This window comes from Oryctolagus cuniculus, chromosome 1, assembly GCF_964237555.1.
Source record: "Oryctolagus cuniculus chromosome 1, mOryCun1.1, whole genome shotgun sequence".
NCBI lineage: Eukaryota > Metazoa > Chordata > Mammalia > Lagomorpha > Leporidae > Oryctolagus > Oryctolagus cuniculus.
The window spans coordinates 144,260,943-144,274,696 of record NC_091432.1 but is presented as its reverse complement, the minus strand read 5'-3'; the positions used below and the strand labels follow the sequence as shown (position 1 = coordinate 144,274,696).

At 42.1% G+C, this 13,754-nt stretch overlaps 1 protein-coding gene across 1 annotated transcript in view; it reads right to left on the bottom strand.

The window, feature by feature from the left end:
• Window positions 1-13,754, bottom strand: part of TUT7 (terminal uridylyl transferase 7) — a gene marked incomplete in the record, with an annotated part of 69,531 nt that overhangs the window by 30,379 nt on the left and 25,398 nt on the right. The window contains 7 exon segments of the mRNA XM_070049875.1: window positions 2,490-2,547; window positions 4,746-4,846; window positions 5,435-5,521; window positions 6,948-7,098; window positions 7,801-8,924; window positions 10,318-10,498; window positions 13,552-13,704. Coding sequence (XP_069905976.1) covers window positions 2,490-2,547; window positions 4,746-4,846; window positions 5,435-5,521; window positions 6,948-7,098; window positions 7,801-8,924; window positions 10,318-10,498; window positions 13,552-13,704 — 1,855 coding nt within the window.

Genomic DNA, 13,754 nt, shown 5'->3' with positions numbered 1-13,754 from the left:
AATCTTGACTTATCCTGTATTTCCAGTATTTTTTTTTTTTTTTTGACAGGCAGAGAGAGGGAGGGAGAGAGGGAGAGAGAAAGGACAGTGAACACATACCCCCATCCACTGGTTCAATTCTCAAATGTCCCTGATGGCTGGGTCCCAGCTGAAGCAGAGTAGGAGCCTCAGTCCAGGAAACCCAATCACTACACCCATCACCCTGTCTCCCATATGTGCATTAGCAGGAAGGCAGAGACAGAGCAGGGTAGTGACTCCAAGCACTCTAACAGGGGATGTGGGCATCTTTTTAAAAAGATTATTTATTTACTTGAAAGGCAGAGTTCAGAGAGAGAGAGGATGAGACAGAGAGAGGTCTTCTATCTACTGGTTCACTCCTCAAATGGCCACAAGGGCCAGGGCTGGGCCATGCCAAAGCCAGGAGCCTGGAACTCCATCCAGGTCTCCCACATGGGTGGCAGGGGCCCAAGCACTTGGGACATCTTCCAGTGCCTTCCCAGGTACATTAGCAGGGAGCTGGATAGGAAGTGGAACAGCCAGAACTTGAACTCACACCCAAATGGGATGTTACCTTTGCAGGCAGCACCTTAACCCACTACGCCACAAGACCAGCCAGGGAATGTGGGTATCTTAACCGGTATCTTAACTACTAAGTTAAATGTCCATCCCTCATATTTCTGCTTGCTTGCTGTCTGTTAACTATTGGAGGTTCTACATCACGGCAAGCTGAACATATTCATACAGGTGTTCTCCGCCAACAATCCCAGACATCAACCTTATTCTTTATTTCCTATTTGTAGGGACCAAATCAAGGAAATTTTCCCTTTAGAATCATTCATGCCTTCATCCTTACACCACTGAAGTGCCTGCCCTGTTGCCAAGACTATACCTTCTCTAAGACAGGCTTACCAGCCGCCTAAAAAGATACTGTCTCACTTCGATTAGGTCCCACCCTTCCTGTCCCTCAATGGCTCCCAAACATCTGGAAACTGTGCCTTATCTCCAATATTTCCCATTGGAAACTCTTCTCCAAATTTAACAATCTCCCGTTGTGCTTCAAAATATACTATATAACACAGTATATCTTATGCTCACATCCATGCATCCTCTTAAGTGATGTCTTTCACCATCCTCTCCAAATTGCACTTTCCACCACCTGTGTTCATGGGAAGTCCATCTTTGCCACAAACCTCCCCTATGCAACTTTTCCCTCTAATCTCTCTCTCCTCAGAAGTTATTTAATACTTATCATAGCATCTGTTACTCATTTTTAAAAAGTATGCATTTATTTTTGGTTTAGTTGAAAGGCAGAGAGACAAAGACAGATGTTCCATCTGCTGATTCCACAAATTTCTACAACAGCTGAGGCCAGGCCAGCCTGAAGCCAAAATCCAGAATTCAATCCAGGTCTCCCACACGAGCAGGAAGGGATCCTGCTTGCTAGCAGGAAGCTGGAATCAAGGGTGCAGTCAAAACTCCAGCCAAGTACTCCAATATAGGATGCAGGCTTCCCAAGCAGTGTCTTAACCGCTGCAAACACTTGCCCTTTACTTACTTTGAAAACTGAAGACTTACACTGTTAAAAGCCTATAAAATTACCTTACTTGCCTAAAATCTGAAAGCTGTCAAAGGAAAGACTTATACAGTTTATTAAAAATGTTCCTACCATGTCTAAGGGCTCAACCCCAGCCACTGAGGCCATTTAGAGAGTGAACCAGCAGACGAAGATCTCTCTCTGCCTGTCCTTTTAACACTTTCAAATAAATAAATCTTAAAAAGAAAAGCAAAGAAAAAAGATACAAAGAAAAGCGGCACTCGAGGTATATGTTTGTATGTATCTATGTCCATGCTGTGAACTGAAGTCTATTCTTGACTACATCTCTTGTTCACTTTCATTTTCAGCTCTTAGCACATAAGTTTGCTGACAGTTTCACTGTTAACAGAATTTATAGTTGCCCCTGACAGCAAAAGAATGTGTTCATAGCATTGCAGCTCCATGCAGGATTTACAGAGACTACACATTTAACAGCGGTAAACACTTGAGAAATTACCCTGTTTGCTTTCTCCATTCTTTAATTAGATGAAAGAGATCAGTACAGTGACTTTTCTAGGGTCACATCTGTTTGCTGAGTAGGACACTGCAAATACAACCCCAAATCTGGATCCAGGGTGCTATTATGCTTCACACCACTGTCAGCAACTACTGCACTTTGATCTATATTATCTCAATAAGGCAAAACGATTTCCAAACCTCTTCGTCGGGTTTATGCTTTGTCTTGAAATAAAACTAAACTAGGCAAAATATGCACACAAATTATCACCAATTCCTTAGTATTTTCTCATGCTTACCTATATTAAAATTTTTTAAAGACACCGATTTTGTAAATATTGTTATATGAGCCACTATACTACTTCACTGACACTAGTAAATTCTAAGTCTGCAAAATACTAAGACAGACAAAGCTTTTCAGACAAGCCTACAGTGGTACCTGCATGTTTCCTGAGGACTCTTGCCAATTCTTCAATAGTTCTCACACAGTCCAACCCCTATGACAAAGACAACACAGCTGAGTCAGAACTGGAAGCAGGTTGCTACACTGGTTACAAATACTTTCCATTATACCTTCAGAGATAATGCAGTCAATTTAAACTCATTCTGTTTACATTTTTCCCTTTCAGTCAAGTATGAGAGTTAAAACTATCCTAAAGATGCAAAAAGCAATAAACACTCTATTTCCTAATTGCTTTTAGAAGTGCAACAAAGGTTAAAATCAGATAGGATACCTATGGACCAGAGCTTCCAGAAAAATCACAAACATGGGATCTCTTTTTTTTTTTTTTTTTTTTTTTTTGACAGGCAGAGTGGAGAGGGAGAGAGGGAGAGAGGGAGAGAGAGAGAGAGAGAGAAAGGTCTTCCTTTGCCATTGGTTCACCCTCCAATGGCTGCCGCGACCGGCGCACTGCGGTCGGCGCATCACGCTGATCTGAAGCCAGGAGCCAGGTCCTTCTCCTGGTCTCCCATGGGGTGCAGGGCCCAAGGACTTGGGCCATCCTCCACTGCACTCCCTGGCCACAGCAGAGAGCTGGCCTGGAAGAGGGGCAACCGGGACAGAATCTGGCGCCCCGACCGGGACTAGAACCCGGTGTGCCAGTGCCGCAAGGCAGAGTATTAACCTAGTGAGCCGCGGCGCCGGCCTTGTTTGTTTTGACAGGCAAAGTTAGACAGTGAGAGAGAGAGAGAAAGGTCTTCCTTCTGCTGGTTCACCCCCAAATGGCCGCTACAGCCAGCTTGCTGCGCCGATCCGAAGCCAGGGGCCTATTGAGCCGCGGTGCCGGCCAGGATCTCTATTTTTTTTTTTTTCCCCCTCTGCATAATTAGAATAGTCAGAATGTCCTATTTGCCAAAACATGTTAAGAGGCAGCTTCTGGGTCTCATCTTCTTCATTCGAGTAGATCTTCATTATATGTTTAGTCATAGCTGACAAATTGCCATGGCAACTGGTCAGTTGTTATCTTCTCAAGGGACCAGCCAAAATTATAATGCACAAGATTAAAGTCATACAATATGAAGACTATTTTAAAAACATTTAGGCCAACTTTACCAACATGCACCCTTGGGCTGGTTATTTTACATTCAATGTGTCTCGGAACACATTTGAAATTTAACTTTTAGCTATGCAAAACTAGCTCACAGGCCTTGTAAGAAAATCGACCTTAAGGACGTATAATAGGGTTCTTTCATTTGGTAGACTCAATCTGGCTTATCCACTTTATTCACCAAATTCGGGCCAGATCACTTTTGGCTATTTTCTCAAATCAGACAAATCTTCAAAGTGCAGAGAACTGAAACTAAGAGATAAAAATGTCTTGAACCACAGCAGCACCCGTCATCTGGACATGCAGTATTTGGACTGCATTAAAAAGTATGGACTCTTGGCCAGCACCGCGGCTCACTAGGCTAATCCTCTGCCTGCGGCACCAGCACCCTGGGTTCTAGTCCTGGTCGGGGCGCCAGATTCTGTTCCGGTTGCTCCTCTTCCAGTCTAGCTCTCTGCTGTGGCCCGGGAGTGCAGTGGAGGATGGCCTATGTGCTTGGGCCCTGCACCCGCATGGGAGAGCAGGAAGAAGCACCTGGCTCCTGGCTTCGGATCAGAGCAGCATGCCGGCCGTAGTGGCCATTTAGGGGGTGAACCAACGAAAGGGAAGACCTTTCTCTCTGTCTCTCTCTCACTGTCTAACCCTGCCTGTCAAAAAAAAAAAAAAAAAAAAAAAGAGTATGTACTCAAAACTTCTCAGACTTTATATTACCTACCAGACTATATGTTTAGGTATACTAATGGGACCACATTTCTCTCACATCCAGGTCTCTGGACTGTAAAGTTAGTAGCACTTATCATTTACCAGATGGCCTGCCTGGAGGAAAAACTTTATAGATAACCTTTTGTGGGTGTGTCCATCCACATCATCCTAGCGGCCAGGCCAATGGACACTGCAGAAGAACACTGGCCTGCGAAGGATCCCTAGATGTCTGACATCCTCATGGTATCACAGGTTCAAAGTTACAAGCCTTTCCAATCTTCACAATCACCTCTACACTTCACACTGTCTCTGGACAGAGGTGCGGCAAATGGCACGCAGCACATGGTATGCCCTGATAAATTTGGAAAACACCAAGCTGTACTCTTAGTCAAGATTGGCTGCACCACATTGTTGTAGTAAATGCAAGTTTTATGTGTGCACTGTACCTCAGCAGTTTCGTGTCCGTTAATTGTCATACAGACATCAAGGTCACTCTGTTTGAATCCAAATCCATTTTTGGAGGAGCCAAACAAGCTCAATTTAGTTCCTGTTAGGAATATATGAAAAGTAATAACCAATTATCTAAGTACATTTAATTTTATGATCAAAATGGCCCTCTTATGAATCAAAAACACCCAGTTGGTAACTGCCCTAATTAATTATGTTTTCTGATGAGCCAGTCACGTATTCCAAAGTTTCTCTCCCAAGGTTTTATATTTGAGTAAATACAAGCTGTATATGGGATAGATTACCAAGTATCGTTTTATTCTTAAGTGCAGGGAACATTTCAAAGAAAACGTAGATCATCTCAAGACATTTAACAATATATGATTACTACTTTCTATTTAAATAAATTCACTTTTTAGAGATGAACTTTGACTGTAATCGTAACACTATAGGAAATTCAGTTGTATCTACTGGGCTAACTCTACACGGTCCAGGTTTTTCCTGTTGACAAATGAGGGTCTGACAGACCAAGGACAGTCTTAGGTAAATCACAAAACATGTGAATAGGACTCCCACCATCATTACAGAATTATGCTATCACTCTCAAAATTAACATGCTTTTACACATTTACTCATTCAGGATGGTTCATGCCATCTTTCTTCTCTTAAAGACAAAGTAAGTATTTACCTGGAAAGTCCTGTCTTATGAAACTCTCTAGATTTTGCCGAATATGCTCACGAGCTTGATCTTCTAAAATAGTTGGAGAAAAATCCTCTGTGTAAAACAAATTACACAAGTTGAAAAAAAGACTGCTGACACACTGTTTGAAAACACTGAAAAATTTATGTTTTTTAAAAATAAAAAGTTACCAGCTCAAAAAACCCTCAATCTTTGTATCTTCTCATTAGAGAGCATTAGCAATGTAAAATTTGAAATGCCATTTCTAAAAGGAGTCGATCACCAAGAACTGCTCTTAAAATGGAAACTAATTTGAACAGGGGGGCTGTACCTGGGTCTCAGGGACCTCAGAGATCTAGAAAGGGCCAATCAGGGAATCTTCCCAGAGTGTGAATCTCTTGGGAGCATTTATGTGTATTTTTTTCCCCAAGGAGAACCAGTTTTGCTTCTGTTTTTTCATAGTTCATAACCTCCAAAATGTTTCTGAGAAAAGTCACTGGTTAAGAACAAGTCTCCCGTGCTGTGGCACACTAGGTTAATCCCCCGCTTTCGTGCAGGCAGTCCATATGGACGCCGGTTCAAGTCCTGGCTGCTCCCCTCCTGACTCAGCTCTCCACTATAGCCTGGGAAAGCAGAAGATGGCCCAATGCTTGGGCCCCTGCACCTGCGTGGGAGACCCGGAAGGAGTTCCTGGATCTTGGCTCCAGATAGGCTCAGCTCCAGCTGTTGCAGCCGTTTGGAGAGTGAACAAGTAGATGGAAGACCTCTCTGTCTCTCCCTCTCACTGTCTGTAATTCTACCTCTCAAATAAATAAAATCTTTAAAAATTAAAAATAATTTTGGCATATATGAACATCTCAAGATGCAGCAACTATGATACATTAAGTTCTTCCATTCTAAGCAGTTGAATGAAGCTTAGAATTCAAATTTAGAGTTAAATGTTTTCCCATTGTAGAACTTTCAAATCCCTCATATCAATGCATCCTTAAACTGGTATTCTTTTAAGGGCTCCTATGTAGGCCATTAATTAGCATAAATTAAAACAGTCTACACTCAAATTTTAGAAATCTTGGATTATTAAGTTAATAAGCTTCTTTACCATAACATTTCTCATCACTTCTTTATGTTAACAGGTCCGGGAAATCTGTGAGGTAGATTCACTGCCCGTAACGAAGGGAGTAGTGAGGAAAGTTACTCCTTACTTAGTCCAGAACACTCCCGGATGTTCCATACTATTAACCACACACAGACAAACATCTCAAGGGACATCAGGTGGGACGCTCTTGTTTGGTACTCTATTCTTAAGACTTAAAAAGCCTCATTCCTCTCCTTCCCTTAGCTTTAATAATTATTAATTGTGTATCCCAAAAGGGACAGCCATGACATAGAACACAGTTGAAACAGCAGAGAATCAAAAGATTTAGTCCTTAGAAGAGATCAGAGTTAACATGATAGTCATTCCAACCACTCCTAAGTAAATTCATTTCAGTATGACAAATCCAAAGAAATGTGAATAACTTACTGTAGCACTGGATGCAAACTTGATCCAAGATATCTGAGAACTTGGGTGTCAGCGGCGGCAGAGGTTCCAGCGGGATTCTCTTGAAGTCTTCAGGACAGGCTTTCTTGAGATGGCCCTCCCGTCTGCATAGGCCGCACACTGCTGTGGGGGACTGCAGACATAGAGCAAAGCAAAACATGGCTTAAGTACAGCGTAGGCTGGGTGTCTGGCCTAGCAGTTAAGACGGCAATATACATCAGGGGCTGAATGAGTTTCATTTCCAGCCCCAACTCCTGACAAACTTCCTGTCAATGCAAACCCCGTAAGGTACTTGTGGGGGGGGGGGGGGGGAGGATGGTCCTGCCTTCCCTGTAGAAGACTTGGTTTGCATCCCTTGTTCCTAACTTTATAACTTTAGCTGTAGACCATACACTCAGGATGTGAATCCAGTAGAAGGGAGCACACACTCTCTGTCTGTTATGTTATGTCTCTTTGCCTCTTACATAAGTAAATAGAAATGGAAAAAAAAAAAAAAAGAGTATTTGCCAAATAAAGGGGTCTGGAATATTTTCTTTGGAAATACACAATATACTTTGCACTTTCCCAAGAGATGAAATACAATGTGTACCTATTCCAAATTATCTAAGAGATGAGGAGATCATTATGGTATCCACGGGAGCAAAGTATTTTCCCTTCCTCCTATACAATCTCTTTCGGTCTAAAAAAGGGAAGTGGATCAAGTGGATGTATAAAATGCAAGATTAACTTGCTAACTGCAACCAAAGCAGCTAGTACTGTTCCAGTATACAAAAATGGCATGCATTAAAAAACTGCTTAGTCTCCTTAGTCTACGCTGAGTAGTGGCACTGCTTACCTTGCCTTTGGTGAAGATAAGTTTGCTAAATTCATAAAAGAAATTAAACTGATCCACAGGTGAATTTTCCTCACATACAACTTCTTCTTTAAGAGAGATTTTATTAAGTTCCATGAGTAGAGCTCCATCGACATGTTTTCCACATTCTTTCAGGTCCTCATACTTAGTAGGTTCACCTAATTCATAATCTTCTTCAGACAGGGCATCCTCATCCCCTGATCCAGTGTAGGTGTTATCTAGCTCATCTTCATTAGTAATGTCATCCTTGCCTTTCCTTCGGGTAATGGAGAGCCTGGGTTCTTGTTCTTCCTCATCTTCCTCTTCCTCCTCTTCTTCCTCTTCCTCCTCCTCCTCCTCCTCAGAACAGGTGATTTCCAATGTCTGGCCCTGGACTGAAGGGGCAAAGTGGTTTAGGGAGTCTTCTAGTTCATCAGCACCTTCTACGCTTTCTTCATCAGCATTAGCCTTGCCATATAAAGCAGTGAATCTGTCATCCTCTTTAGCGGCAGGATCCTGAAGGCCTTCAAAATCCAAAGAAACGTCCGTCTCACTGCATGTTCTGCCATAGCTGACGAGCTCTCTGTGCTTGCTATCGCTGAAGGCCTGGTCATGGGTGCTCACAGCATGCCGGCTCTCCCTTCCCATTTTCTCTTTCCTGTTTTTACTTTCTGTTTCTTGATGGTACACATTAAGATCCTCAGAGTCATCACCATTGAGCTCTGCCTGGACACAGTTTGAGTTTTCCGGGTGGACCCTGATCTGTACATTTCCCATCTCCTCAGCTGGTGGACTTCCAAAGCCTTCGCCAGTCTCTTTATGAGTGCAAGAAAGCACCTGCGCCGTGCAAGTATTTGCAGCTGAACTGGTAGTAGCACCGGGACCTTGAGCCAAAACTGAGTTTTTGCATTTATCATCTTTAGTTTGTACATCTGAATCATGATTGACTACTTCTTTAGAATGTTCTGAAATACATGCAACTGGGCTCAGAGGCTTAGGAAGGTTGGACTTAATTTTGTGTGGAAGAGCAAAATATTTATACGTTGTTCTTAAACAATGAAGTATATATTCAAACACGGGCTGATTATTTAACGTTCTTGCCACATTTCTTTTAACAGAGTAAGGATCTGTAACAACAACAACAACAACAATCCATGATTTTATACATTTCTATTTCATGTTTTAAAAATCAGCCTGCTCTACATAAAAACAGACCACAAATAAACAACAGTAAGTTATCACGTTTCTTATATGCTTTTTACAAAAAACTGGGAGCAAGGTCTGAGAAGATACAGTTTAAGAATAAAAAGCAATGTTTTCTGAGACATCTGCTCTCTAAAGAGCCCATTCTGTTCAGAACCAGAACCCATTCCCTATTCACTCTGCGGCTACAGGGACAGAAAAGATGTCGCCAGTGTGGCTCTCATGCTTTTGGGAAGTCTGGTTTTCCCGACAGGCTCTGCTGCTGAGTGCTCTGCCTCCCCACTCAGCCAGGCCCTGAGGATGGTAGAGCTTACCTCCACTCTTCTGCCCTGGGAAGCCCCATCACTGAATTGGCTGGACTGAATTTCAGGGGCGAGAGGGAGGCACCAGGAGGATACACCACTTCTCTCAATCTTTTCTCCTCCCCTAGAACTCCAGCAGGTTAGGCAATTGGCCAGAAGAGCTGAGCCAGAGAAACTGCAGGGGAGGGTTTAAAAATGTGAGATCCCCGTAACTGCACACAGAATTTATGCAAAATGCAAAAAAACCCTCTTATGCAACATAAAGCTTGAAAAAAATCAAGCAAAAATCAGATTTCCATTTAGGAAGTTCTCTAAATTACTTCAAGGAGGAGAATTAAGATTTCTGGAGGGGGTTTCGACCTCCTGACTTTGCAAAACAGAGAAGAGCTAGTCTACTCAGAGGCCCTACAGGGCATGGCAGTGTTGTCTCTGATAGGGTGGCTTCAGTTAAATAAGCCTTTGCAAAAAAAAAAAAAAAAAAAAAAAAGTGTTTTTCTGAGGAAGCGCTAAATGTTTCTGTAGATATCTCAAGCATAACTATCTGTTCCCTCTACCAGAGAGGTAATCCTACCGAGGACATAATTTTTCATGACAGGAGAAAAAGTATTTTCCTCATCTTTGCAAAACTAAACAACAACCCACAGAAAGACTGAATTAACACATCTATAAGTGAACAGTAAGGAGGAAAGGGAGACTCACATATTACTGGGAAAAATGCAAGGGTTTAAGATGTCAAGCCATTGACAAAGAAAGCGAGGACTTAGCCAGCCATTATACCACAAGTAATTCAGCTGTATCATTTCAATACTTGAAAAACCCAGGTGAATGAACTCTTTGGTCTCCTGTAATGACCCCACACAACACATGCAAGATTCTAGCTATTCATTTCACCTTTGAGGGTCAGGGCCTACCTTACAAGTAGGTGCCGAAAAAGAGACTGAAATAAAAAGCATGCTGTTAGACTGACACCTTAAAAAAGGGGGGAGGGGAAAGAATGGGGTTAAAGTTGAGATACCTTCAATGGCAATGCGCTTTTTGGGCCAATCCTTTGATTCCCGAGATATAGATTCTTTGACACGAATACTAATCACTAAATCGGCCAAATTAAATTCTAAAGCATAGAATCGCAGCAATTCCACCCAGAGCTGCCCAACTGGTACTGAAGGCTGGTGTTTTACATCAAATGTTAATGACACCTATTAATAGCAGAAAACAGAGATTAACTCAGATGTCAGCACAATCTGAAATAGAGTTCATTCAAACATCAAATCAGTAAATCTGAACAACCTCAGCAAAGATACGAATTTGATAGTCTATCTAGATAAATCAAACCCCAGGTTCTATTTCGCTTGTGGGATCATGGCATCATTTCACTGCACTCCTGGGATTAGAATACCTTCAAATCTAACTGGCATCAAAAAAACAGACAGGTTAGTTTTATTTAAACATATGGCATTCAATTTTGAAATCTTAGTAACAGGTGGAGAAGTCTGTGCATAGGCTGCTAATCCCTCAGCTCCACTGTTGCAGAAGGCGCCCTTTCAGGTATACACACACAGAGATGGACAGTGGCTAAAGTCATCGAGAATAGGAAACAGTCCTTCTACTGCCTTGATGAAACCACATAAGCACAATGGATGTACCAGTGGGAATTAATTTTAAAGTCAAAGAACTCTTGACACCAGAAATTTGATGCTAGTTTTAGTCATAGACTTCTGACATTTGAACATACTGGCTATAATATATTAGGAAGTATAGAGGACTTAGGATAGGGAAAAAAGTCAGTGGGGCAGGGGGCTTCAAATAATGATTCTGTCACTTCACAGCTCTTAACTGCTCTGTGACTTTGCTTCTAGTCTCAGACTGGCAGCACAGCACAGTGGCTAAAAGAACTGGCTTTGGAACTTTTTTGGACAAGCTTAGGTCTGACTCCACAATCTGCCATGTATTAGCTGTGCATGGTCTTGGTCAAGGTCTGCCGGCTACCTAAGCCCTGGTTTCCTCATCTGACAAATGGGGATAACAGTACCCACCTCAGAGGGTTGTTGGGAGGACTGAGTGACATAGTGTCTGTAAAGTGCTTAGCACAGTGCCTGGCACACAGTGTTCAAAAAATGGCCGCTACCATTATCTGCAGAGTAGGGCTGATACCACCTATAACACAGGATAGTCATGAGGATCACATCAGAGACAAGGGAAAGCATCCGGCAGACTTGGCTGCTCTGCATATTCTTTCAGTTAGGTACAGTCTTGGTAAGCACAAGAAATCCAGATAGCATTGAAACATAATGTCACAACTCTAAGATGCTTTTCAGAGATCAGATAGTGCAACTCTCATAGGTCACAAGAGAAGGAACCGGAGCCCTGAGAGTTCTCATGACATGGCGGGAGTGCACACTGCTCGTCAGCAGCATCTTCTGATCCAGGTACGGTGACTTCTCACCACCACACTCAACTTCCACAGTGTCTAGGGCTCACTGAATTTCAGAAGTGGCAGCATGTTAACCTCTCCGAATAGCACAAAAATAAAACATTAAGTGGTTTTAGCAATAGCTTTTCTTTCATATTATTTCCATAATTCACACAAAAAAAGGTCTTCCTCTATGGTCTACAAATTTGTCTGTGATCACGCTTTGTCATGTCAAGCTTTAAAGTAAGTGGTATGGTAATTCATTAATCACTAAATCTCCACCACAAAGGTTCTGTCAAATAAGATAAAGATGGATTTACAAGGCAGAACTGTTTGAAAATGGAAGTCATCTTGGTCCCAAACACCATAGTCTAGGACACAAAGAAAACCTCCAGAAATTCAAAGCTTTATGAAATTTCACTTCTTTATCACACAGTAGTTTTCAGTGTTACAAAGGATTTTTAAGCATCTCACTTAGGTGAAGCCTCACTTGGGTTAAGCTACTGTCTGCAGTGCCAGCATCCCATATGGGTGCCAGTTCAAGTCCTGGCTTCTCTACTTCTGATTCAGCTCCCTGCTAATTTGCCTGAGAAAGCTGTGGAAGACGGCCCATATACTTGGGCCCCTACACCCATGCGGCAGACCTGGATGAAACTCCTGGCTTCAGCCTGGCCCAGCTCCAGTTGCGGCCATTTGGGGAGTGAACCAGCAGATGGAAAACCTCTCTTTCCCTCTCTGTTAACACTGACTTCCAAATAAATCAATCTTTGGGGGGAAAAGATCTTTAATAATGTAGACAACAGGTACTTAAAACTTTTTTGGCAAAATACTTAGTTTTTTCAGATAAAATTAGAATGGTGGCTAACATTCACTGAGTGCTTACCACATGCTTGGCACTGAGTTAAGCATTCTGTAAATCAATTACCCCATGAGCAGGTACCAAGATTATCACCATTTGCAGGAAGGAAACTGGGGCACAGAAAGATTAAGTAACTTGCCCAAGGACACACAGCTAGGAAGTGGGAAGTTGAGATAAATTTCATATATTCTGGCTTCACAGCCTGTGCTCTCGGACACGACTGGAGCCCCAGATACAAAGCAGATAACATGCTGTTGTTCTGCTGGCGCCACCTCCCTTCTTCCCCCACCCTCCCAGTGCTCAAGGATTCTAGAAAATATAAAATTCACCACTATCTCCTTACTTTCGGCAGGGACTGAAGGAGTGACATGACTTGCTTGTTTGTACAGAGCTGGGATTAGAATGCTGGTCTCAAAGGCTATTTTGTAGATATTGTTGTCATTTTACTCCAAGTACTTATGGGAAGGTCTTGGGGCCCGGTATTACAAACCAACTTGGAACAGAATCTTATTACTAGCATAATTACGTTGTACAGACAGCTGTTTTAAGTTCTAATGGCAATATTTTCCTTGTGCATAAATTCCCCTGCCCCCACACAAGAGTATGAGGCCAGTACATGAACGCATGTTCTTATTCACTGTTATTTTAGTAATTTAAAATGAACTAGTTTTCTACCTATTCAAATTTCACATCATGTAAGATCTAAGCACTTTGAGGAAAAAAAGCAGATTTATCTTTGAACTCTTTTGCAAAGACTCTAGACCCAGAAGAAACCACATAAATAACCGAGGGTTTAATGACCTGTATTTTACACCTTTTCTCACTATTTGTTCAACAGACTGAACAGACTACAACAGGAAGCTATGAAATAAAGTTAAGGAAAGAAGAAAGGAAGACTAACTGAATGTGAATTCTGCTATAGACAAATGAAAAAAAAAACAAAAAACAGACAGTAAAACTAGAAATGGGAGAGAACAGACCTGTCCCCTCCTGACCGGCATCTCTTTGGCTGCATCTTCTTTTGTTGTGTTTGCATCCCCTGAGGCATTATCCGTGTATTCCCAGATCACAGTGTCTTTCTCAATGTCTTTAAGGTTGAAGTTTCCTAATTTGTTTAATGAGAATCCTTCAATCTAAGAAAAATTAGACACAAACTATTACAAGGTAGAAACAGGTACATAAC